Source organism: Culex pipiens, chromosome 2, assembly GCF_016801865.2.
Source record: "Culex pipiens pallens isolate TS chromosome 2, TS_CPP_V2, whole genome shotgun sequence".
NCBI classification, from domain to species: Eukaryota; Metazoa; Arthropoda; class Insecta; order Diptera; family Culicidae; genus Culex; species Culex pipiens.
Genome location: NC_068938.1, coordinates 58,143,290 through 58,169,400, shown reverse-complemented (window position 1 = coordinate 58,169,400; position 26,111 = coordinate 58,143,290). Strand labels below are relative to the sequence as shown.

At 35.4% G+C, this 26,111-nt stretch overlaps 2 protein-coding genes across 3 annotated transcripts in view; one reads left to right on the top strand and one right to left on the bottom strand.

Moving 5' to 3' along the window:
• The window catches only part of LOC120430152 (uncharacterized), a 323,078-nt gene that overhangs the window by 117,423 nt on the left and 179,544 nt on the right, over positions 1 to 26,111 (top strand). The window lies entirely within an intron of this gene.
• LOC120418642 (microsomal glutathione S-transferase 1-like) lies at positions 6,840 to 7,498 on the bottom strand. The gene is made up of 2 exons (XM_039581088.2): positions 7,277 to 7,498; positions 6,840 to 7,208 (listed from the first exon to the last, which is right to left on the bottom strand). The coding sequence occupies exons 1-2, from the start codon at positions 7,400 to 7,402 to the stop codon at positions 6,885 to 6,887; spliced, it is 450 nt and encodes a 149-aa protein (XP_039437022.1). The 5' UTR covers positions 7,403 to 7,498; the 3' UTR covers positions 6,840 to 6,884.

Genomic DNA, 26,111 nt, shown 5'->3' with positions numbered 1-26,111 from the left:
AAGAAAGGCAAGACGAAAATGAAAAGATAGTATGTCAATGCGGATGGATCAGTGATCCCCTCACAAGGACAAACATGAGACAGGTGGTAGGGAAAGCAAGAATCTGTGATAGAGGTTTGGATATAAAAAGAAACGTGCTCACCGGCTTCAAAATCAGCTTCATTCAACCTTCAAGGAAAAAATCGTGCTTGAATCCGTGCAGCAAGTCCAACTTCCGGTAGCCCCGCAATCGAAGGAATCCACGATCGTCCGCCCCTGATCTTGAAAGATCGTTTCAATGACCTTAATAATCCAAAAGCAGCGGGATCTTCAGAAAATTCCTTTTGAAGACTTCACTCATTTGACCAAAATGTTCCTGGACCTGGAGTATGGTCCAAAGGCGTAGACGTAGTTCAGATGTACGAATGGCATCCGTTTAGCATTTTAAATGGGCGTAATATTCAATGTTTGGCCCTTTTAAAATATTTGTCTTTATTTAAAAAATTTCAAAATATTTTTTTCGAAAAGATCGGAAAATTTCACGAATGTTTCACTTTTAACATTGAAAATCGGACCATAAGTTGCTGAGATATCGTCATTAGAAAATGATGGGTTGTTTGGTGAGATTTAGAAAACTTCTATTTTCGTGCCGGGAACCGTGGTGTAGGGGTAAGCGTGATTGCCTCTCACCCAGTCGGCCTGGGTTCGATCCCAGACGGTCCCGGTGGCATTTTTCGAGACGAGATTTGTCTGATCACGCCTTCCGTCGGAAGGGAAGTAAATGTTGGTCCCGGACTAACCTAAAAAAAGGTTAGGTCGTTAGCTCAGTCCAGGTGTAGGAGTCGTCTCCCTGGGTCCTGCCTCGGTGGAGTCGCTGGTAGGCAGTTGGACTAACAATCCAAAGGTCGTCAGTTCGAATCCCGGGGTGGATGGAAGCTAAGGTGTAAAAAGAGGTTTGCAATTGCCTCAACAATCAAGCCTTCGGACACCTAGTTTCGAGTAGGAATCTCGCTATCGAGAACGCCAAGGCAATGCTGTAGAGCGAATAATTTGATTTTTTTTTTTCTTAAAGCGGCTCTATCTCAGCAACCCGAGGTCCAATCTTCAATGTCTCTTAGACAATTTTATATCAAATTTTATGAACTTTTCAAAAAAAAAATAATTTAGAAATGGTCACTAACGGTCACTATTTTTAAAAATTGAAAAACTGCAAATATTTCGCTAAAATCAAACTTTCGGTGACTATATCTTGAAAACGAAGCCCTTTATCAAAAAATCTGTAAAGTACTTTTCGATTGCAAATTCAATTTTGCATTAAAAAATAATGTCAAACTTGTTTTTGCATGAAACTTCGATTTCTTCCAACAATTACTATTTTTTCAAAAATTCATAACTCGGCGGCAGATTTTTTGACCATGTTTCTCTATGGCTCAAAAGTTGCGGATTTTTGTTTTCTAATACATATCAAAAAATCTTGAAAATCAAAAAATACATATTTTGGGAAATTGAGTTTTAGTGAAAAAAAAATTGTTTGAAAAATCTGCAATTTTTTTTCCGTGTACCTATTTTTTTCTCAAAAATTCTCAGCAATGTCTACAACTTTGCCGAAGACACCAAATTGATCAGAAAATTCACTCAAAAGTTACAGCTGTTTGAATATTTACATACAGTCATCCCACATATTCGGAACAGTTTACAGATCGGCCAATGTTCAACAAATCATATAAAATCGATAATTGAACATAATGATTTGCTTTTACCTTCATGTGAAAGCTTTTCTTGCGATCTTTCGATTGATGTATAGACCGGCTGTACATTTTTACGTTTTATATCAAGTTTTCAAAGAAAAACATTGACCCTTGAAATCCACAAATTCGGAACACTTTTTTCTTACGATGTAAACAAACTTTTTTTTCTCTCCAGGAGTACATATTTTTTACAAAATAATGATTTTGCACTCTGAAACCAATAAAACTCATGCTTAGTAATGTTTTATGAATGGTCTGATAACTTTTTTTGTGAAAATATCAGTTAAATTCAGGTGTTCCACAATTGTGGGAGACACAATAACATCCCACAATCATGGAACAGGCAATTTGGAGGCAGTGTTTTGGTGCTCTGGATAAAATAGTCTTGAAATGCAGTTTATGTTTAAAAAGTATTACTTTTACTAGTGAAATAGCAAGAGAATGTCCAAATAAAGGCCCTAAAAATAGCAGGGTCGACAGAAAAGTTGCATGTTGGATTCTATTGACAAATTACCACAAAAGTGTTCCGAATTTGTGGGTGTTCCGAATATGTGGGATGACTGTACCATTTTTGTCTGGACAGCAGCCAAAATTGTATGGAGACTTGTATGGGTGAACCAATGACGCAAAGTAGCTTATTTGGTCATAGGGAAGGCCCCCACAAAGTTTGAGCCAAATCAAAAAATACAAAAAATAAAAATGGTCGAAATCGGCCGATTTCGTAGAGAGTTGCGCAGTTGCATCACGCCCGATTTGTGCTCGCTTGTAAGGGGAATGATTTTGAGCAATCAGTACTTTTTTTTTGTTTTACAAAGCTGCAAAAACTTTATGATATACCCTGGTTTTTGTCCATACTACAGATTACACGTATCCATTTGAGGAGAAATCAGAAGTACCTTCAATATTGTTAAATTATGTTTCAAGCCATTTTTTTCAATCTCAACTAAAAAAAACATTGTTTTGTTTAATTTGATAATGAAAATAGCCCTGATAGCTGAACCAAGACGTTTTTAAAATCATTTTCATTTGAAATTTTAAATTAAAATGTTTGGTACACAAGATAAAAAATAAAATTGTTTACATTTTTCATGCAAGGTCCCCTTTTTAAAAATTGGACAATTTTTTTTTAGAATGGCTTATTTAAATTCAAGCAATTAAGGAATGAAATTCAATTTTCATGATATTTTTTTTTATTTTTTTAAGAATACAAGATTTAAGTGGTAGAAAATGCCCAAAAGAAATTGTAGAATTGTAGAAAAAAAGCAAAAACTGCTCGAATTAAAGCGGTTTAGTACATTCGCTTTGGCAAAAATAAGTCATGTTGCAACATGCATGCAAATTTAGCAGCTTTTTATTTAAAGGTTTTGTCCCTCGGCTCTGGTCGATTTTAAGGAGAGGGGGGCAAGCCTGATTTTGGAAATTTATAAATTGCGAAATATCTTAGAATTTTAAAAAATATATTGTTTTTCCTAATTTTCTCCTCTATATCTGCGGTCCCGAAATTCAAAATTTGTTAAAATATTAAAAAGCATTTTTTTATTTAAAATGCATAAATAAGCGATTTACAATCTGTTCTGAAAGGCATACAATCGATTTTACAACATTTTTTTTCTTTGAAAATTAAAAATTTAGTTAATATTTTTTTGCCCCCTGATTTTTTGAGGAAATTTAAGAGGGGAGACAAAAACAAGAGTTGAAATTTGCTATGGTCTTATACAAAAAGATATATAAATTTTCAAATATGATAAAATATATTTTTTTCGGAACGATTTTGTATTAGCGGAAATTAAAAGTAACAACTCGTCTCTTTGTATTCACAACTCTAACATCTTTAACAAATACTTATTAAAACACAAATTTTAAGAAAGAGGTATAGGAAATGAAAATAATAATTTATAAAATTCAGCAAAACAGGTTCTTTATGCCACTTATAAAAAAAAAACTAGAAGTATGAATAACAATGCAAGCACCGTTTAAAAACCATCTGCACTCTATTTGTTTTGTAGTTTGAACCTAGGCAGCAGAAAACGAAATGTTGATTAAATTAAAAATGTCTAATCAATTTAATTCATTCCTTTCAAAACCGCATAAGTGCCGTCGAAAACAACGTGAACAAATATTCAAGTTTCGAACATTAAAAAGTTGAAAATCAAAACGCGTCTAAAAATAAACCTTTTTCCTTTTGCCTTCCTCACTGAGGTAAGGCTATAATCCAGCTCGAAAATTGAACTTTTGAAAAACAGCTCGTAGACCTATATTCATGTATACCTATCGACTCAGAATCGAAAACTGAACAAATGTCTGTGTGTGTATGTGTGTGTGTGTATGTGTGTGTGTATGTGTGTGTGTGTGTATGTATGTATGTGTTCAAAATTCTTGCCAAGTTTTCTCAGCACTGGCTGGACCGATTTTGATCAAACCGGTTGCATTCGACTTGGTTTAGGGTCCCATACATCGCTATTGAATTGTTTGAAGTTTCGATAAGTAGTTCAAAAGTTATATATAAAAATGTGTTTTCACATTTATCCGGATCTCACTTATATGCATGAAAACTATGTCCGGATCCATCATCCAACCCATCGTTGGTTAGGTAATCAAAAGACCTTTCCAACGAGTTCAAAACATTGAAGATCTGGCAACCCTGTCTCGAGATATAGCCACTTAAGTAATATTTATGTAGTTTTTGGAAGCCGGATCTTACTTAAATGTATGTAAACTATGTCCGGATCCACCATCCGACCCATCGTTGGTTAGGTTATCAAAAAACCTTTCCAACGAGTCCAAAACATTGAAGATCTGGCAACCCTGTCTCGAGATATGGCCACTTAAGTAATATTTATGTACTTTTTGGAAGCCGGATCTCACTTAAATGTATGTAAACTATGTCCGGATCCACCATCCGACCCATCGTTGGTTAGGTTATCAAAAAACCTTTCCAACGAGTCCAAAACATTGAAGATCTGGCAACCCTGTCTCGAGATATGGCCACTTAAGTAATATTTATGTACTTTTTGGAAGCCGGATCTCACTTAAATGTATGTAAACTATGTCCGGATCCACCATCCGACCCATCGTTGGTTAGGTTATCAAAAAACCTTTCCAACGAGTCCAAAACATTGAAGATCTGGCAACCCTGTCTCGAGATATGGCCACATAAGTGATATTGATGCACTTTTTTGAAGCCGGATCCCACTTAAATGTATGTAAACTATGTCCGGATCCACCATCCGACCCATCGTTGGTTAGGTTATCAAAAAACCTTTCCAACGAGTCCAAAACATTGAAGATCTGGCAACCCTGTCTCGAGATATGGCCACTTAAGTAATATTTATGTACTTTTTGGAAGCCGGATCTCACTTAAATGTATGTAAACTATGTCCGGATCCACCATCCGACCCATCGTTGGTTAGGTTATCAAAAAAACTTTCCAACGAGTCCAAAACATTGAAGATCTGGCAACCCTGTCTCGAGATATGGCCACTTAAGTAATATTTATGTACTTTTTGGAAGCCGGATCTCACTTAAATGTATGTAAACTATGTCCGGATCCACCATCCGACCCATCGTTGGTTAGGTTATCAAAAAACCTTTCCAACGAGTCCAAAACATTGAAGATCTGGCAACCCTGTCTCGAGATATGGCCACTTAAGTAATATTTATGTACTTTTTGGAAGCCGGATCTCACTTAAATGTATGTAAACTATGTCCGGATCCACCATCCGACCCATCGTTGGTTAGGTTATCAAAAAACCTTTCTAACGAGTCCAAAACATGGAAGATCTGGCAACTCTGTCTCGAGATATGTCCACCTAAGTGATATTGATGCACTTTTTTGAAACCGGATCCCACTTAAACGTATGTAAACTATGTCCGGATCCACCATCCGACCCATCGTTGGTTAGGTAATCGAAAAACCTTTCTAACGAGCTCACAACATTGTTGATCTGGCAACCTTGTCTCGAGTTATGATTACTTAAGTTATATGTGTGTACGTATTTTTCTGGATCTAAAAAAATAGCTGAAATATGTGTCCAAACCACTCATATTACCCATTGTTGGTAAAAAGTGAGGAAGGCATCAACCACGTAGGTGGATTAAGTTAGTTTTTTTAGATAACATTCTAGAATTGGTTGACATAAATGGGGATTTAAATTGTCATGTCAAGGTCTAAAAAAATCCACATAGATTATAGATAGCCCCCAAGTTCTTGAAAATCAAGCAAAAAAATTGCCTTTTCTTGTTTTGTGTAGCTTCTTATTGTTTTTGCAGTGTTATATTCGTGTTCCATGAATTATTGAAATTAATTTTCAAAAATATTCCAAATAAATAGAAAACATGAATCAGATGAAAAAAATATTGTATTATTCAAAAAGTTTGATCTCTTCTCCTTGTTTTTCCTCTTTCAAACAAAACAAATTTGAAGATAACTTTTCTTAAAACTATTTCATGAATTTCATCGATATCAGCTTAAAAAATAAAAGATAAAAACTCATGTATTTTCTGGGCAAGCCTAAATTTTAAATCTTACATTCTTCTCAAATTCCTCCAAACCCTGCTCAAAACTAACAGCTCAACACATACTTCAGCTGCTTATCGTCACCCTCTGATAAATATTTCACACTTCGATAAGCTTTATCTGGTTGGAATCGCGACACTCTTCAAGCACATAAATTTTAATGCCACCCCGGGCTCAAACTTACCCAAGTGCGCGCACACTCCACCCGATCCAAAGGCACAGATTTCGAATCTGTGCCAACCAAGAGTAACACCAGCGAGGATTTGTTTTCAAATTTAACCTCCAACTCCCCACTCCCCTCGCGCTCACGAAACGTGTCATCTTTCGGCCTTTTTCCACGCGAAATTTTCCCGATCGATGCCGAATTTCATCAAGCGCCGCGCACCGAAGACACCATTAAACATTTAGAAGTGATTTGCGGCACGTGAGTCGCATCGCAAATGTAGTCGTTACGAGCTGTTTTGGGGGTTGGGCAATTCGACGAAAAGGATGATTCACCGAATGGTTAATTCACAGATTTTTTTTTTCTATATGATTTCCAGAAGGGAATTTATTAAAAAACTATTTTTTCGGTAATTCAATAATTTGCCACAATGTAAGGTTATGAAATGGTTTATTTACGTAAAAATCGATTTGCTAACCTAGATAAACGCCAGCAGCACCTTCACAGCCATGTACCAGGTCGGGAAATAGGCTCCCATCCACGCAAGACCCCGAGCCGGCTGAGGAATGACAACGACGGCGTACACCAGGGTGTGAACAATGCGCGAGATTCCGACAAGGCGGAACAGGTTGACGGCCAGCGTCGCACTCGGGCCGGTCAAAATGTACAGAAATCCGATCGCAAAGAATAGCGGGATGTTCTCCAGGTCGTTGAGGTGGGCGCGGCGAACTCGTTCCACGTCCGGATCGTTGGTGACCACCTTGACCTTGTTCACCTTGGCATCTTCGGGGTTGGCGAAGGCCTGCAGAACAAAAACTCACTTTTAGTCTGACCGTAACTTCAAAAAATACGAAGTAATGCTAGTCCTACCTTCTTGGCGTGCCGCTTCAAGCCGGTCAGCACCGACATGATGAGCATCTTGATGACCAGGGCCGCACACCAGAAGCAGTACGACCGGAACACGGTGGAATCGATGCTGTCGAACACGGAGGTCATCTTGGCGGAGCGATGTGATGAGAGCTTGTGATGCGTGCAGGTGGACGGTTTGTGGCAGTACTAACGGAGTTGATGTGAGCAATGAGTTCAAGTTCAATCTTATGTGCTGGAATCCGTACCGTAACTGGGGGTTATCTTATCAACCAGCTATCTTCGTTGCGAGCAGGGTGCGTAGCGGTTGATAAGCCGAAATGGGGGAAAGTGTTGGTCTAAATATGGAGCTGTTGATATCTGCTTTGGAATGATGCAACGCCACCTCGTATTTATAGTGTCATTATGAAAGTGCGATTTTTTGTTTTGTTGTAAATGGTATTTACAAAATTCCAAAATGACTGCAAAACATCAGACTTTGTGATTTTTCACAGGTTTAGTTACGTTTAAAAAACAGAAATCTTATTTGACAAATGAAGTCAATTAACTGCGTCTTCAGTTCAAATAAATCAAGCCTTTCATCCCAAAATAAACTGCCAAAACTCGTCCAAAAACAGTCCCAAGCTTACCGTCTCAGACATCAAAGAGGCGCAAAGTCCACCCAGCAAATGACTTGACAAAACTTCGAAACGAGCTGCTGCTTCCAACGACTGAGGGGGAATGAAGTGTTTACCTTGGCGTTTAATTAGGCACAAAAATTCTTCTTCCTCGTGTCCACCGACGACGCGTCAGTCTCGCCATGACGAATGACTGATTCCGGCTTATTTTGTTGACTGTTGGGTGGGGGGGAGAAGCCATAAATTAGCTTTTCTGAGCTTCTTTCCGGGGGAGCGAGGAAAAGTTTAGTTCAAAGAAATCTGCTCCGGTTTGTTGCATGCCTCTGTTTAACGACTCCATAAACGATTCAACTAATTTATCCTGACACGATGACGACGGACTAGGATGAGGAGCGGGATGGGCAGGCTAAGCTGGTGTGTGGCGATCTTAGTCAGTGATTAATATCTGGAACAGTGCCTTTCAGGCTCCAGGCTTCAAGCGCCAGAACAGAGGTTATCAATTATCAGTGATTTAGTCGTTACTGAAACGATGGGAAGATGGGAAGGATTAGGTGGAAAAGGAAACCATTTATGTAGTCGTTTGATATTGATCAGAAACCCTTTTCCTCGCGCCAACAAGGGTGGTGGGGGGAAGTGGAGTGGGGAGCATCCTTTGTAGTACATGTCTTTATCACACAACAAAGACACAAAGACAAAGTCAGCTCAGCACCCGCGCGGCACTGATGAATGGTGATTGAGCACGACAAAGCTCGGACTCATTATTGTTAGTTCTTGCTTTGAACGTCCATATCTACTTTTTGCTGTTGCTGATGCTCGCTTGGTGATTGGATTTCCTAGATGGTGTGATTAAGTTAGTGTATCCTTTCACGAGCACGAGTAATGGAGAATCGTAAGTTTTTATGTTCTATCCTGGAGTTGTTTATTTGCTTAGCTTGAAGGAGTCCAATAAGAACTGATATTAAAATGCATTGCTCTTCCTAAACTAAAAATAATTTTGGCTTTTAATTATTATTCGTGAAATTTAATTTCTCTTTCTGTAAATTAAAGCAAATGGTAATAATAAACAGAAGGGTTGTTCCTTTGAATTCACCTTTTCAGGTACATTACATTATATTACATATTTTGGCCGATTTTACCATGACCAACTTTATGAATTACGCCCAATCTTTAATCTCCTAGCAGCATATCTTAAGAAAAGTCTTAAAAAGTAATCGCATAGTTTTTGTAATTTCCCTAATATTAACTTATTTCTGAGAAATTGTTCAGTTTTGTTTCGACCTTTTTTTTATTTTTTCCTCAATTTTATTTTGTAATAATATTTCAGGCAATAATTCAAACCTTCTAGAATCAGAAGCTTATTTTTTTCTAAAAATGTTTCGTCACAAAAATTATTAACAATATGTTGCATTATATTGCATTTATTCATGTGTACGGGCAATAAAAAAAAACTGTTCTGAAATTAGTCAAAAAAATTAACGTAAAATATTACACTTTCATCTCTAAACTTTCCACAAATACACAAATTTTTAATATGTTTTTATAAATAAGTTAAAAAAGTGCTGATGAAAAGTTATATCGATCTCATTTTTTTTTACTAAAATACCTTGACGCACCTGTAGTGTTTACTGACATCAACTTCAAAAGTGTCGAGTTCATTAACGAAACCTTAATCGATGCTAGCAACCAAAAGGACCTAATAAAAAAATCTGAAAAAAAACAAAAACAAAAAACAACTAAAATTTGGCTTAAAATGAAATGCAATTAGTGAGTTAAATGTTTTTTTTTTCTGAATTAATAGTTAATCTATTCTTTTGCTAATGAGCAACTCTCTACGAAATCGGCCGATTTCGACCATTTTTATTTTTTGTATTTTTTTATTTGACTCAAACTTTGTGGGGGCCTTCCCTATGACCAAATAAGCTCTTTTGTGTCATTGTTTCACCCATAGAAGTATCCATACAATTTTGGCTGCTGTCCATACAAAAATGGTATGTAAATATTCAAACAGCTGCAACTTTTGAGTGAATTTTCTGATCAATTTGGTGTCTTCGGCAAAGTTGTAGGTATTGTTTAGGACAATTGAGAAAAAAATAGGTACACGGAAAAAAAATTGCAGATTATTTTATCAACTTTGTTTTCACTAAGACTCAATTTCCCAAAATACGTATTTTTTGATTTTCGAGATTTTTTGATATGTTTTAGGGGACTAAAATCCGCAACTTTTGAGCTATAGAGAAACATGGTCAAAAAATCTGCCGCCAAGTTATGAATTTTCGAAAAAATAGTGATTTTTGGAAAAAATCGAAATTTCATGCAAAAACAAATTTGAAGTTATTTTTTAATGCAAAATTGAATTTGCAATCGAAAACTACTCTACAATTTTTTTGATAAAGGGCTTCGTTTTCAAGATATAGCCACCGAAAGTTTGATTTCAGCAAAATATTTGCAGTTTTTCGATTTTTAAAAATGGTGACCATGAGCGAACATTTCTAAAAAAAAAAAAAAAAATTTCAGAAAATTTGCTATAAAATTGTCTAAGAGACATTGAAGATTGGACCTCGGGTTGCTGAGATAGAGCCGCTTTAAGAAAAAGAAACACGAAAATTGAAGTTTTCTTAATCTCACCAAAATAACCCACCATTTTCTAATGACAATATCTCAGCAAATAATGGTCCGATTTTCAATGTTAAAACATGAAACATTCGTGAAATTTTCCGATCTTTTCGAAAAAAATATTTTGAAAAAAATTTAATTAAGACTAACATTTTAAATGGGCAAAATATTTAATGTTTCACCCTTTTAAAATGTTAGTCTTGATTTAAAAAATACAAAATATTTTTTTCGAAAAGATCGGAAAATTTCACGAATGTTTCATGTATTAACATTGAAATTCGGACCATTAGTTGCTGAGGTATCGACATTAGAAAATGGTGGGTTGTTTTGGTGAGACTTAGAAAACTTCAATTTTCGTGTTTCTTTTTCTTAAAGCGGCTCTATCTCAGCAACCCGAGGTCCAATCTTCAATGTCTCTTAGAAAATTTTATAGCAAATTTTCTGAACTTTTCAAAAAAAATATTTTTAGAAATGGTCGCTCATGGTCACTATTTAAAAAAATCAAAAACTGCAAATATTTTGCTAAAATCAAACTTTCGGTGGCTATATCTTGAAAACGAAGCCCTTTATCAAAAAAATTGTAGAGTAGTTTTCGATTGCAAATTCAATTTTGCATTAAAAAATAACTTCAAATTTGTTTTTGCATGAAATTTCGATTTTTTCCAAAAATCACTATTTTTTCGAAAATTCATAACTTGGCGGCAGATTTTTTGACCATGTTTCTCTATAGCTCAAAAGTTGCGGATTTTAGTCCCCTAAAACATATCAAAAAATCTCGAAAATCAAAAAAATACGTATTTTGGGAAATTGAGTTTTAGTGAAAAAAAAGTTGATAAAATAATCTGCAATTTTTTTCCGTGTACCTATTTTTTTTCTCAATAGTCCCCAACAATACCTACAACTTTGCCGAAGACACCAAATTGATCAGAAAATTCACTCAAAAGTTACAGCCGATTTAATATTCACATACCTTTTTTGTATGGACAGCAGCCAAAATTGTATGGAGACTTGTATGGGTGAACCAATGACACAAAATAGCTAATTTGGTCATAGGGAAGGCCCCCACAAAGTTTGAGCCATATCAAAAAATACAAATAAAATCCATTTCCGGTTTTGGTAGAGAATTGCTCTAATGGTAAATTGATTAATTAATCTTTATGCATTTGAATATATTTTGTTTAACAACACACTTGTCATGAGAACACAAACAAGTGATAAAACATAAATTGCACACGCCCAGCAAGAGTTTTCTCAGAAAAACTGGTTACCAAAGCTAAAAACACTATTTTTTAATTTCAATCATTTGGAATTTAGGTTTATAGAAAAAATTGAAAATTTCACAATAGTTATTTTTTTTATTTAAAGAGCCTGTATAAGCAGTACAATCAGCAAACTTTATAAAGAAAATTTAAAGATTTTTTCAGCTTTTCGATCATTTTTTGTTTTTATTTACAAGAAGCTTTTATCTTGCATAAAACTAAACATTTTTCCAACCCAACCCCGCCTTTAGACGGGCTTCGATTAAAAAAAAACACCAAAAAAATATTTTAAGGCCAATTTTTGATGTTTAAAAACAGCATTGGTAAGAAGAACTTTAAAAAATTTAGAAAATTGTTGGGTTGGATATTTGACTTGTTTTATGTGACTTTTGCAAATGTTTATAAAAATGATTGTTTTAGGGATCAACTTTGACTGTGTTTTTTACTAAAATTTTCAGCCTACAACAAAAACTAACGTTTTAAAATGTTTGTTATAGAAAAGTCGTAAAACTATGAGAAAAATTGCGATTGGCCAAAAAGTTAATACCGTAGGCTTATAGTCCATTAAATTCACTAACTTTTGAACCATAGGAGTATGGGTGTTGGAGGCTGTTGCAAAAAGATATTAAGGTTTTGAAAAAATCATGTTTTAACAGTAATTTGCAAAAGCTATGAGAAAAAGTCAAACCAACACTGGATGTCTATGGCTCATTTTGAAGTGCTTCAAAAGACCTTTCGAATGCATCTAAGCGAGTTGGGATTGATAAAATTTTACGGAAATGCGAGCAATTTTATATTTTTTTATGTTTTTTCGCCCTCAAACTTCAAAGCCTGTTTTACACCACTTCCCTTTGTCGTAGAGGGCTCATATTTGGCATGAGTTCATCTCATGTATAGACAAACAAACGCTGAAAGTTTCATCCAATTCGGAGCACCTCGATACGACCTCTAGAACAAACCGAGCAATATTTACAAAAACTGCCTTTTAAGTAAAAAGAAGCATGCATTAATTTTTTAAGTGTCCCATACTATGCCTCTACGCATTTTTACAATTTAAATAATAATGGTTCCATTTTTAGCAGAAAATGTGAAAAACAAGCCAAAAATTGAAAAATTGACTGTAAAAACTTGAAAAAATTAGATAGGCAAAATGTAATGATAGGAGGTTATCCAATAGGCCAAATACTACCAAAAACAAAGATAAACTAAACAAGATAAATGCAAATTGAAATACTAAACAAGTACACAAGAAAAACATAAAACAAGAGAAGCAAAGTTTTTCGTAGAATAAAAGTTGCTCAAAATGACCTGTTGCACGGGAAAAATAAACATTTTCGAAAAAAATGGTCAGTGGAGGATTAAAAATTAATCATAACCTATATCATTTCCGAACACACCAAATCGATCAGAAGATTCCTTTTCCAGATCGAACATTTACATGCTCGCAAAAATGTACGGAGAAATGTATGAAAAAAAGCTAATGATGAAAAATTGCTTCATTTGACACACGGAATGCATGAACAATGTTTCATCCAAAAAAATGAATACAAATTAAAAATCATGAAAAAAAAAATTTAGTTCAGCTCGACGAGAAAAACTGGATCTCGTCCAGATTTGTATAATACTGAATAAACCTTCAATCATTCAACAAAGCTTCCTTACCAAATCAACCCTATAACTCCAGCCTAAGCAGATCATCGTCCCGCTTTTCCGAGTAATACCTCCCAAAGGCACCCTTTAGTCCTGCCCAAGTCGTCCCTTTGAATAGGATACATCCAAAACAACCCACGACCCACTCCCCTCGCCCTCCTCAATTCCCGAACATTTACTTTGATAAATCTCTTTCATTTTGCTGGTGGTGCTGTATGAAAATGAAACCGAAGGTCAACACACAAACCCAAAGTTATGGCAAACAACAACAACAAGTTTTTTTTTCTCCCTGCCTGGTCCAGGGGAGGCTTTCACCGTCGTCGGTCAGGGGGCCACCGGTCGTCGTGGAGGAGAGTTTCCCGGACAACGCGACGGAACGAAAAAAGATAAATTTTGATCCTCGTTCACCGATAGGTAGCTGTTTTGCTGGGCGGAGGGTTGAGTTGGAAGACGATTTTTTGTTGAAATTAGTTTTTTGAAAGATTTATTTTTCTTGATTTTTGAGTTTTAAAAGCTGTATGTTTAATTTTGTTTTTATACAAGTCTACTTTCTATATTTAATTTATTTATTTTTAAAGTTTTGAACAATTCTTCTTCACACATTGCGTCCAGAATCTGCTCGCTGTCGAATATGGCAAGAGCAACTTTTTTCCGTTCCAAACCATTTTTTCCAATCATCCTCCCACTCCTCCCCCAAACAGCACATGCCCAAACACACAGGAAATTCCTCTTAATGCTTTCAGCGGGTATAGACAGTAAACATTTATTATCTATTCATCTTCATCTTTTGGCAAGCGATACCGCCATCGTCGTCGCCACCGTTCTTCTGGCAACCCTTTTTTATGGTGAAAGCTGTAAAAATAAATTTTCCATTAGTGCCCCCCGGTGAAAGTGGGGGAAAAGGCCAATAAAGGGCAAGCTTGAAAGGTGAATGAGAAAAAATGAAGTTTAATCGAAAAGCTGAAAAGGTTCATTGTCATCATTCAAATCTGGCAATTTATGTTCAAAAATGAAATAAGGTGATTAGGAATTTCATATACAACATTTTTATTTTTTAATTATTTTGTTCGAAACTATAAAAAAATAAAAAAAAAATAAAAAAAAAACTCGATACAAACAAGCTAAATTATTTTTCATATAGTGTTGCACAAGCTCCTTTCAAAAAACCACACCACAAACAAATTTGAACAAAATCCTCTTCATTATAACAACACTTAAGGCAAATCCCAGCCAACCAACCAAAAATTCATCCAAATCATCTCGTCTGAACCGCGGGTTTAACCCAACCGATGCAAACAACGCTGCCATCGTCAGTGGCTCAGAACTTGTGGGTAATCAGCGAAAATTCCGGAAATTAATTCCGTCCTCGTAGTGCTCCAACCGAAATGTTGTGGTTTTCAGACGTTGTTGAACAGACTCACTTGAAGAGAAGATGAATATTTTGGGGAGTAACTTTTAAAAGGGCTGAAAGTACTTTTTGACACATACAATTTTCATTTCATTTGAATTTCCTCGATTTCTGCTATCTCATGAAAAAAAAAAACTATTGTTATAATGCTATTAAAAAAATTTAAGCTTTTTTAACAAAGATTAATAACAACACAAACCAAATACAACATGTTGTTCTTTGATGTTCTTTGTTAAATCTGTCTACCAGATTTTAGTTTGCAGAATGATTTGTTAAAATACACAAACACTTGTAATTTACAACAAGAACAAAAATAAATAAGAAATATTTACAAACATTTCAAATTTAGTCGCTTTCATCACAATTTCTCTTCGCATAACTCGAGGCAGACGCTGAGGTTAGCGCTTAAATCTTCATAAATCGTGAAAGCGGATGGACGGATGGAGTAGGGTTCAAGCACAGTAAATTAAAACGAATAAACTTTGATGACAAAGTTGAGGTTGCTGGATACGGAGCTACTTGGGGTAATTTCAAAAATGGATCTGCTTTCGAGGCTTGAACATGCCTTGTGGTACACTGCGATTTTTGACTGTTTTGAACAAGTGTTGGAAAAATGGTTTTAAAAGTCTGAAAAATTAGATGAGTAAGCAAAAAAAAAATAGTTTAATCAAGCTTTTGAAAACAAACTCAACTTTCCAAGTGCAAATTAAGCAAAATTTTTATTCAACACCCTGAAATGTATAAAAGGAAAGGAAAGAACTGGCAATACCTTGATAACTTTTTTTTTGTGAAAAATGTAAAAAATGTAAATTTATTGAAACATGAATAATGGATTCCGATTGATTTATATATAGTGTCGTACAAAACATTTGCAAATTTTATTTCAAGCTTTTCAATCAAAATTTTGAATTTTGAGATCATGAATCGGAAAAAAACTTGAAACTGTAGAAACAAATATATTTTCACAAAATCAATGTTATTTTGCAAATTTGTGATGGAAGCAAAACTGTTATTGTTATAAAGCATTTGGTGATACTTTCTGAAATTTGTAAATTAGTTTATTTCTATTTTTGCCTCCCTTCCTTGACTTAGACCAGAGCTGATAAACAAAATCTTTTAATAACAATTGTAAAATCATCTCACATATTCGGAACAGTTTATGTTTCGGCCTTTGTTAAAAAAATCATAGAAAAACAATGATTTAAGATAAAAAAACTTTTTTAAAAGTTATGCCTTTTTCTAAATTTAAGAAATATTTTTTTTAAAGATCAGAAAATTTCACAAAAGTTTCATTTTTTAAGCATTGAAAATCGGACCAATGCATGATTAACGAGATATCGCCAATTTAAAATCTCAGGCTATTTAGGAAACACTTGAGTAATTCTCCACAAAATCTGAAAATGGATTTTACTTATATTTTTTTATTTGGCTCAAAATTTGTGGGGGGCCTTCCCTATGATTAAAGAAGTAATGTTGTGTCATTGATTCACCCATATAAGTCACCATACAATATTGGCAGCTGTTCATACAAAAATGGTATGTAAATATTCGAAAATCTGTGACTCTCCAAGAAATTTCTGGATTGATCTAGTGCCTTGAGCAAAGTTGTAGGTATTGATGAGGAAAATAATTTGAGATTTTAATTAACTTTTTTTCACAAAAAATCAATTTCCCAAAATTTGCATTTTTTTAAATTTTTGATTTTAGAGGAAAAAATCCAGCATCCATTCAGAAGATGGACCAAATTTTTTCAAACAAGTTATGATTTTTTTAAATAGTGTTTTTTGCAAAATAAAAGAAAATTGTACTTAAAATTTTCTGAACTTTTTTTATAAAATTGAATTTGCAATCGAAAAGGTTTTTACATTTTTTTGATACAGTGCACCATTTTTAAACTATAGCCATTCAAAGTTAACTAACATTTCAAAAGGGTGCAATATTGAATGTTTGGACCTTTTTTAAGGTTAGTCTTGATTCAAAAAAAATTAAAAAAAAATCGGAAAGATCGGAAAATTTCACGATTGTGTCATGCTGAGATATGGACATTAGAAATAGGAGGGGTTTTTTGGGTGAGATTTAAAAACTTAAATTTTCCTGTTTCTTTTTTTTCTCTTTAAGCCGCTGTATCTCAGCAACCAGATGTACAATCTTTCATGTCTCTTAGACAATTTTATAGCAAATTTCCTGAACATGGAAAAGTAAATATTTTCAGGAATGGGTAATCATGGACACTATTTTTAAATCTCAAAATCAGAATTTTTGGACAAAATTTAACTTTAAATTACTTTATTCTTTAAACAATGCATTTTATCAAAAAATTGTAAAGTACTTTTCGAATGCAAATTCGATTAAAAAAAATGAGGTCAAAAAATTGTAAGTACAAGATTTCAACTTTTTAAAAAATCACATTTGTTTTAATCATAACTCGCCGGCAAAATTTTGATCCATATTTCTGAATTGCTTAATAGATGCGGGGTTTTGTTCCTGAAATATATATTAAAAAAAATCAATAATATAAAAATATATTGAACAAAAAATCATTTTCTTTTCTCGTGTACTTATTTTTTCTGAATAGTCCTCATCAATACCTACAACTTTACCGAAGACACTAAATTGTTCAGAAAATCCTTTCTCACGATACTTAGTTTCATAAATTTAATTACCCATTTTGTATGATCAGTTCCCAAAATTGTATGGAAAAACTAATCAAAATACAACAAAATACATTTTGTTGTACATTTTGATTTGGATAGACATTCGTCTATGCATTCCCTGTATCAAAAGAAGTCATTTTGTATCAATAGTTTTTACATACAAGTATCATGACAAACACAAACTCGGGATTTTTGAAAAAAAATGAGAACAATCGCAAACTCAAGTGCTGAAGACACAATCAAAACAACCAATTTCTCAACCCTGTCCGAAACGCAAGCTCGCACCGCGCGTTGATTTAATCCCTTCAGCTTCGCCATCATGTCCTAGAGGTAGACTTTCACGTGAAAAATTACTTCCCAGCAGCGTCATCCTCCTCGTCTGAACTCAGCTGCGGCCCTCTCAGACGGCTCAACTCTCCGAGGACCTTGGCCCGGTTTGTCGTATTCACCGCCACCGCCGAGAGTGCTTTCCGGCGGTGGACAATGAAATTGGTTTTAATTTATTTCATTAATTTTTAACTGAGCCCGTTAATCTTGGCTCGGGTCGACCCGGCCATTGTTCGCACCTAGAAGGAGTTCTCTTGGGGAAGGGAGGGGGTGTTAGTAAAAGGGTGGATTTTGTGGGAAAACCACTTTTCACCGTCGGAGGTCCTCCCGCGGCGTGGGTTCACCATGGAGACAAAGTAGAGCTTTATTTTGCTGTCCTGTGGCGTGGTTGTGTCTTCTGTAAGAGGGGTTGATAAGATTAGCCCGGATGATGGCGCAGTCTGGAGTGCCCTCTGATGGGTGATTGATGAGATTTTGGGTTTAATGAAGCGTTACATGACGGAATGTAATTGATTTTTGGACACTTGGAAGTTAATTCAATTTTGATTAAAGGCTTTGAAGAATTTAGGAAATAATACTTCGACATTGATCTAATACCTGCGAAACTAATTATCAGTGAGCCATTATAATTTAACTTGTGGGAGTTTCTTCCTGAATTCATCTCAAAAGGCGTCATCCATAAAGTATGTCACGCTCTAGGGGGGGAGGGGGGGTTTGAGCAAGTGTGACATTGCGTGTTTTAAGCATAGGAAAAGCGTGACAAAGGGGGGGAGGGGGGGTAAATTTGGCTGATTTTAACGTGACGTACTTTATGGATGAAGCCAAATAGACTATGATGTCAGGATTATCTCCCACACAATTCAAGCTAAATCTTATTTAGTGAACCTAATGTACACTGCCACTATTATGTTATTCCCGGTGCTTGTTCCCACCGTAAACCAAATACTAAATTATCACAATACCTCATTGATGCGCGATCATTCCCCCAGGGAAAACTAAACGAACGAAGCATAATCGAATCGTTTCACGGTGTGAAGCATCCTTGGAAAACAACAACCTCTATTATGTCTGTCTGATACCCTCCCTCCCCCGGGGAAAACCATCAAGCTGCCGCGAAAATTACCTTGTTAATTTTCATATGCCACACGCACACTAATGATAACGAAGTGTGGACTTGTACAAACTAATTAGCAATTTGCTCCCGGTTGTGGAAAAGCTCCGGTCTGGCCCCTCTTTTCATCCACTACTTACGCTAATGCCACACCGCACCTGGAAAGTACTTTCTAACGCTTGAATAGAAATTTCCACTCATTGCACTTGGAGTTCGATGATAATTAAAAGTTTACCTACCAGTAGGTTCAGATTTGTTTATTTTAATGGTTTTATTAAAATAAAAGAGAAAACATGTCTACAAAAAAATCAAATCAAAGAATCAGCATTATCAATTTAAAATATTTTCTTATTTTAACTGAACAGTCGTTGTGAAAAATTTGAGATCCATAACCATTTCTGAGTTTATTACTGTTGTAATTGATTAAACTAGGATACAAGGATAAAACATTCAACAATTTCAGGTTTATGAAAAATAAATTTTGTAAATACAAATTACCATCTGAGGCAAAAAAACCGTTTGCCGCAAAGTGGCCTAAAAAGATTTTTTTTCGATGAATACAATTCTACGACATTTGGCAATATGTGTAAGATGTCATCCATAAAATATGTCACGCTTTAGGGAGAAGGAGGGGTCTGAGCAAATGTGACATTGCATGTTATAAGTATAGGACAAGCGTAAATTTTGGCTGATTTTGGCGATACGTACTTAATGGATGAAGCCTAAAAGGGTTGTCCTAGAATTTCATATTAAAAAAACGTTACTTAATCCACCAGAAGGTGGTTGCTGCCTTCCTCCTAAAAGCCTTGCAACCACACACTACGAAAGCTTAGGGAGCGTTCTTTTATTACGTAACGCAGATGGGGGGAGGGGGGGTCGAAGGCCGTGTTACGCTCCATACAAATTTTTTAAAATTTGTATGGAAATTTTGTTACGAGGGGGGGTGGGGGTCTACAAATCCGATTTTTTTGCGTTACGTAATAAAAGAACGCTCCCTTGGCTAACGCTCACTTAGTAAAGACACTATACATCTAAGTGCTGCCATCTATGATAAATTTAATGAACCATTTGAAAGCACTGCAGTGTTTGTGTGCGTGCACTGAGCGTAAAGTTCCGACAGCTATCCGCCGGAGCTTTCAAATTATGTAAATAATGATCCTTTTTAGTATCAACCAAAACAGTTTTTCGAAGATAACTTTTAGAGTACTGTACCAAACCGGATGAAATTTAAAAAAGACTTAAAGAACCTGAAGGCAAATCCAAAAACAAAGATCCGGACAAAATCGGTCGAGCCAGTTCGGAGAAAAGTGAGTGAGAAAAAAAATTCTACGTCCATCCACACGCACAGACATTTGCTCAGAATTTGATTCTGAGTCGATATGTATACGTAAAGGTATATCTTGGAGGCTTATTTAAAAAGTTCAATTTTTGAGTGATTTTATAGCCTTGCCTCAGTGAGGTGAGGAAGGCAAAAAATATCTCCAAATCCCGAACAGATATCTGATGAAGCCATTCGTCCAATTTCCTTAAAAAATATCTGTCGAGTTTTGCTCTATCATTTTTTGCTTCCGAGATATGGTCATTTGAAAAAAGAGGTTTTTTGAAAAAAATGACGAAAATCGCAAAACTTTGGGGCGGTGCAAAAAAAAGGAGGGGTGGTCCAATTTGGTTCAAAATCGGGGTTCTTGGATGTTTTGATAATATCAATAGCTCCACCAAATTTGAGCATGATCAGAGAAGGTTCATTTCGGGTGGTGGGCCAGTTGGCGCGAAATGGCCCATATTATCATCGGCAGTGTTGTAGTGCAAACCATTTTGAACACCTATGATTAAGACACCAATTTTCTATCTTTTAATCCAGCAGTTTTCAATCTTTTTCGTTCCATTCCCTCCTAGGCTAATTTGCAAGAACTTCATTCCTAGCTTTCTCAGTTTGAACTTATTGGTATCATAATATAAAAATGTATTAAAGGATTGTAGTTCTCATAACAAGAATAATTAATCATGCACACCAGAATCTGAGTCAATTCAACACCAACAAAAAATAAATAAATTTGAAAACCAATATTTTAAAATTGCAAATATCGAACAGAATGCGAAACTTCACAAAATGTAATTTTAAACAGCTTTTTTTTTAAATACAACAAAACTAAAGAGCATTCACGAATTTAAAGACTATAAAAAAAACCTCAGAGCATAAATTTAATGAAAAAAAAAATACTGCTCAACAATTCAACTGTTGTTGATTCTTCTAAACCCTTCAAAAATCCTCAATGTTCTCAAAAAACAAAAAAAAAACTTACAAAAAATTTAAAAACTTAGAAACTTGCACAAATTTGAACAAGAACAAAAACTGCACTTTTCGTAATCAAAACAAAATTCAAGATCAAAAAAAAATATTTGAGAACTCTTTTCAACATGTTAGGAAATGCTCATGTCAGTTGCAAAGTAACCGCCGACCTTACAAGTCGCATTCTCAACGCCAGTCCGCAGTTTGTGTGCGCGTCGCCGCTTTTTTTAAAATGTGCACCGTAGACAAAAACAGTGTGGTTCTGGACTTTTGTCAACTCCAAAACCAACCAAGCCCAAAGCTTGTAAAAAAATTTCTCGCAGACCTTCAAGTAAACCAAGAAAACTTGCGAGCATTGCAATTATGCAATAGAAGAAAAATAGCCGTGTTGCAGTTCGCCGACTCAGCAATGGCCTCGTCCATCATCGACAAACCTCTGGTATATCAGGGTTGCAAAATCCCGATTTACCTGGACAACAACGCTACGGAAGTTCGTGTGCTTGACCTACCTCTAGGCATAAGCAATGATGACGTAGTCAAAGTGATGAGTAAATACGGCGAAGTTTTGACCATCACCAACGACCGCTGGATTAACTTCTTCCCAGGGATCCCAAATGGAGTTCGGACCCTGCGGATGTTGCTGAAACAGCCAACGCCGAAATTAATCACTGTAAACAATGCTGCTGCAGCAGTGACGATTGTAGGCAAAAAATCGCTTTGCAAACTCAAAGCAAAGAACAAAAAATGTGCGGATTCGAGTAAAAAGGTTAACCAAAAAAGCAGTACACAACCGATTGAACCCGAGCCAAGCAGCAGCAGCAGTAAAAGCAACAATAGTAAACCAGAACAAAATGCAATGGAAACAAGTGAAATCGACGAAGAAGACAACGATGGATTCGAGACCGTGCTTTCTAAGCACACCCGCCGCCGAAATCGCTTACAGGCAAATTTGGACGCGGAAGTAGAACTAACAAAAAAACGAAGAGAGATGGCTGCAGAAGAAACAGATGAAGAAGATGAAGATGTCATAAAAGCAAAATATTATAAGAAAAAGTGTTGTGAGATAACTTCTAAATCCCTGGAAGAAGAGGACGAAGATAAACTTGAAGAACTTGATAATTCATTCTTTAAATATTCTGCTAAATATTTGAAACATAGAGAGAAATCGTTAGAAAAAAGGCATGGTAATAATTATTGAAGTGATTTTAAACTCTGTAATATTTCCTCTTTCACTATCCACCTTGAAGAGATGAATGCACAATGGTGTAAAGTCTCTATAATAATAATAAAAAAAAAAAAAAAAATGCTCATGTATTAGACCATTTTAAAACTTGTGGAAATTAAACGGAATTCTTTTCCAAAAAAATTAACTGCAATATTTTATAAACTCAACGCAAGTAATGTAAAATTGACCTGTTTGAAACTGTGAACTCTCACGAATAATTAACGAATTCCGAACTATTTTTTTAAATACTTTTTTTGTGAAGATTATGGAAAAAATACTAAAAAACCTGTATTTTTTTAAATTGATATACAAAATAAACTCCAACCTATGTGATTTTACAGTTTTTTTTTCAACTATGTCATTCGACGTTTAAAAAATGAAATTTTGAAAAAAGAATATTTTTTTGAAAGTTTGTTTGAAGACATTGAATTTTTTTTTGCATGCTCATTCCCCCCAAGAATGGCCAAATTCCTTCCCAGGAGAAAATTCCTCACCGGTTGAGAAACACTGTCTTCTTCTGTTAGTTCTGTAGCAATCATAAGAAACAGTTTCCCTTAACTCAGTGACTTATATATTTTTTTTAAATTTTCAGTTCTACATTAAAATATTTTTTTAAATGGCTCAATAATTGTGGTTTGGATGATTTTTTGCGTATTTTAAAGATAAAAGCCCGTCTAGAGCACAACGTTTGATCAAAATTGTTATTGAATTGAATTAGCTTTGGCATTTTGAGTATGTTTTTTTAAAAGCATTGTAAAAATAATTATTATAAGCTTCTGATGGATTTTCGGCTTGGTCGTTGAAAGCAGCTGAAATTAATCGACACAGTCGAAATAGCTGCATTTATTATTCAAAGCTTTCATCTTTGCCTTCGCACATTTCATAAAAAATCATGATGCTAAATAATCGGTAATATAATCTGTAACAAATCATCAAAATGTTATTCACAAAGCTCAAACAAAATAAAAAATAAAAAAGAAGCTTCAAAAAAAAGTTTATAAAAAAATAGGTATTTTGGTAACTTTTAGCAAAAACAAAACAAAAATTATAAATACTAATTCAACTGGGACCATCAAACCAGACCATCAAACTTAGTAAAATTTTCACACTTCTGCTTAGAAATATAATCAAGTATTCAAACAGTTTATATCACGATTTTTTTATTGGAAACAAATATCATTAACATGAATGGACAAAATTTTTATTAATTTTTGTAACAGCTGAGCATTGATTTGAAAAAAAAAAATTAACTTCACGGAATTTCACAGGAACTTTAAAATTTCACGAGTTTCACGCTGTCCACGAATTGTGAAAATTCTCAAACCCTATTCATATCGTTAAAATGTTTGTTTTTTCGGTATTAAAAAAACGATAATTTATCTTTTCTGGCTCACTTCCATTGACGATAGTTTAACAATTTATTCAAAGGATCTCAGAAGTGTAAGATTTAAATCCTGAATATATTGGGAAAACAAAACTGCATCGAGTCTGGCTTTGTTAAAAATTGGATAAAACCGTCCCCAACTCACATTTTAACAAAATGAGCAATAAAAAACCAATTCAGTGCGTTTCTACACATGCGTGACTGTATTGGTGTCAATGTGCGGTATTGTCAGTTTGGCTGGGTGCCAAGTGTTTTCCCGGCCCACACACACACACAAAAAATCCCGTCTTTGCTAATGAAATATTTTAAAACGACATTAACATCAAAATTCAATTAGCATGAAAAACATATTTAATTACAACTAAATCCGAATCATAATTTCCATTTCCAGAAGTTTGGAAACAGCCCCGAATGGAATGTGGGGGGTGTTAACCTAGTTGTATGTGTGCGAGTTAGTGTGCTTTTGAGTGGAACGCAGCAGCAGCAGCACAATGTGGTTGAAATTTAATTTGGAATATGATAGTCGCACACACACACACACACACACACACACACACACACACACACACACACACACACACACACACACACACACACACACACACACACACACACACACACACACACACACACACACACACACACACACACACACACACACACACACACACACACACACACACACACACACACACACATGGAACCACCCAGGAACAGACAAAGAATCAGCATGGAAATGTTTTCATCTGTTCGAGAGGGGGAGATGTTGAGGGCAGTCAGGAGGGGAAGGTGAGCTTTTTTGGTCCTTTTCCAATAGAACGGAGGAGAAAATGAGCTTTTTTCTGCGAGTGTTTGGGGTGGAAAATGGGGGGTCGGTTCCATATTTGCAAACGCATTTCAATTTGGAGATAGAACAAAAACTTCTGGTCTGGAATGGAGGGCATGTTGTTTGGTGGAATTTTGGAACTACAAAACAAACAGATGGTCGGCAAACAAGGGAAACACGCACGCACTTTTCGCAACCACTTGGTTCAATCTAGAGCGAGTTTAAATTTGGGTGCGCTGTAAATGGTTATGTTTAGTAAGCGAAATTGATTATATAAACGAAGCTTAAACGAGTATTTGTCCAAAAAATGTATGCCAATTTATACCAACCTAACAAATTTATATTTTTTGACAATTAAACTTTTAACTTTCATCATTCCCAACAAGCAGTAAACTTGCGTCCGGAAAAACTAAACACTAGCAAATTCACGCTGCGTTGAATTCCCGGTGCTTCCAGTCTGCTAGGCATCAGCCGGATGTCACCCGTGAATTCCTCCATAGTCGAGCTAGTCGTTGGCAAGAGTGGCCACGGACAAGGGGTGATGATGATGGCACTACTGGTGACATGTTTTTCCTGGCACACAACAGAACAGGGAACACATAAAATCTAAACCTCGCAAACTAAACCGGGATAGGCTGTGTTGCCGCTCCATAACCTAGATAAAGTTTACTCCTATTTTTGGAATCGCCTTAAAAGTTTGTAGTGAAATTTGTATGAAATTCAAAATTTTGATAAAACTGCTAATAATATTTTTCTATAAAAAAAAATTGCGCATGTCTTGTCGCATTTTAGTGCATTCCAAGTTTGCAAGCCTGCACCGTCAATCCCGCCACTCTGTGTCCGTGCTCAACGGGGCAGGAAAAACAAACCGGCAGGATAGCACACTTCCTCCGGGGTGTAGCCTAGTATACAGGCTAGCTGTGTGTGTGTTCTGGGTTCATAGTACACAACAGGCACAGTGTTTGACTTGTTTTATTGCGATGGCCACAAGCTGAGGGAGGGGGGAGCTAATAAATTGCAGCTCGGGAAAAAGTTTCTGCTAACAACAAGATTTTAGAAAAGCGAGCACCCATTTGCTTTGATAGTGGGACACTACTGGAAAGGGGACAAAAATTGGTATCCAGCTGGGATTTCAGCTACGATGGTCACCATTTCGTGGTTATGGTTTTGGTTTGAATTTGGTGAAAAAACTTTTCATTTTGTCAATTTTAGATTGGTGACTACGTTCTTCATTCAGAATCATAATGAAAATCTTTTTTTAATAACACTTGTTTGCTGTGATCATCAAATCAAAATTCAAAATTATTTTCCTTCATATCTTTTCAGGTCAGTGAAAAAAATAATGTTGAACCATCAAAAACTATGGTAACTATAACATTGACAATAACATAAGCAACACAAAATGATGTAATATGGTCAAACTTCAATCAATTTAAAATTTTACGAAAAGCAATACCTATACAATACGTTGTAA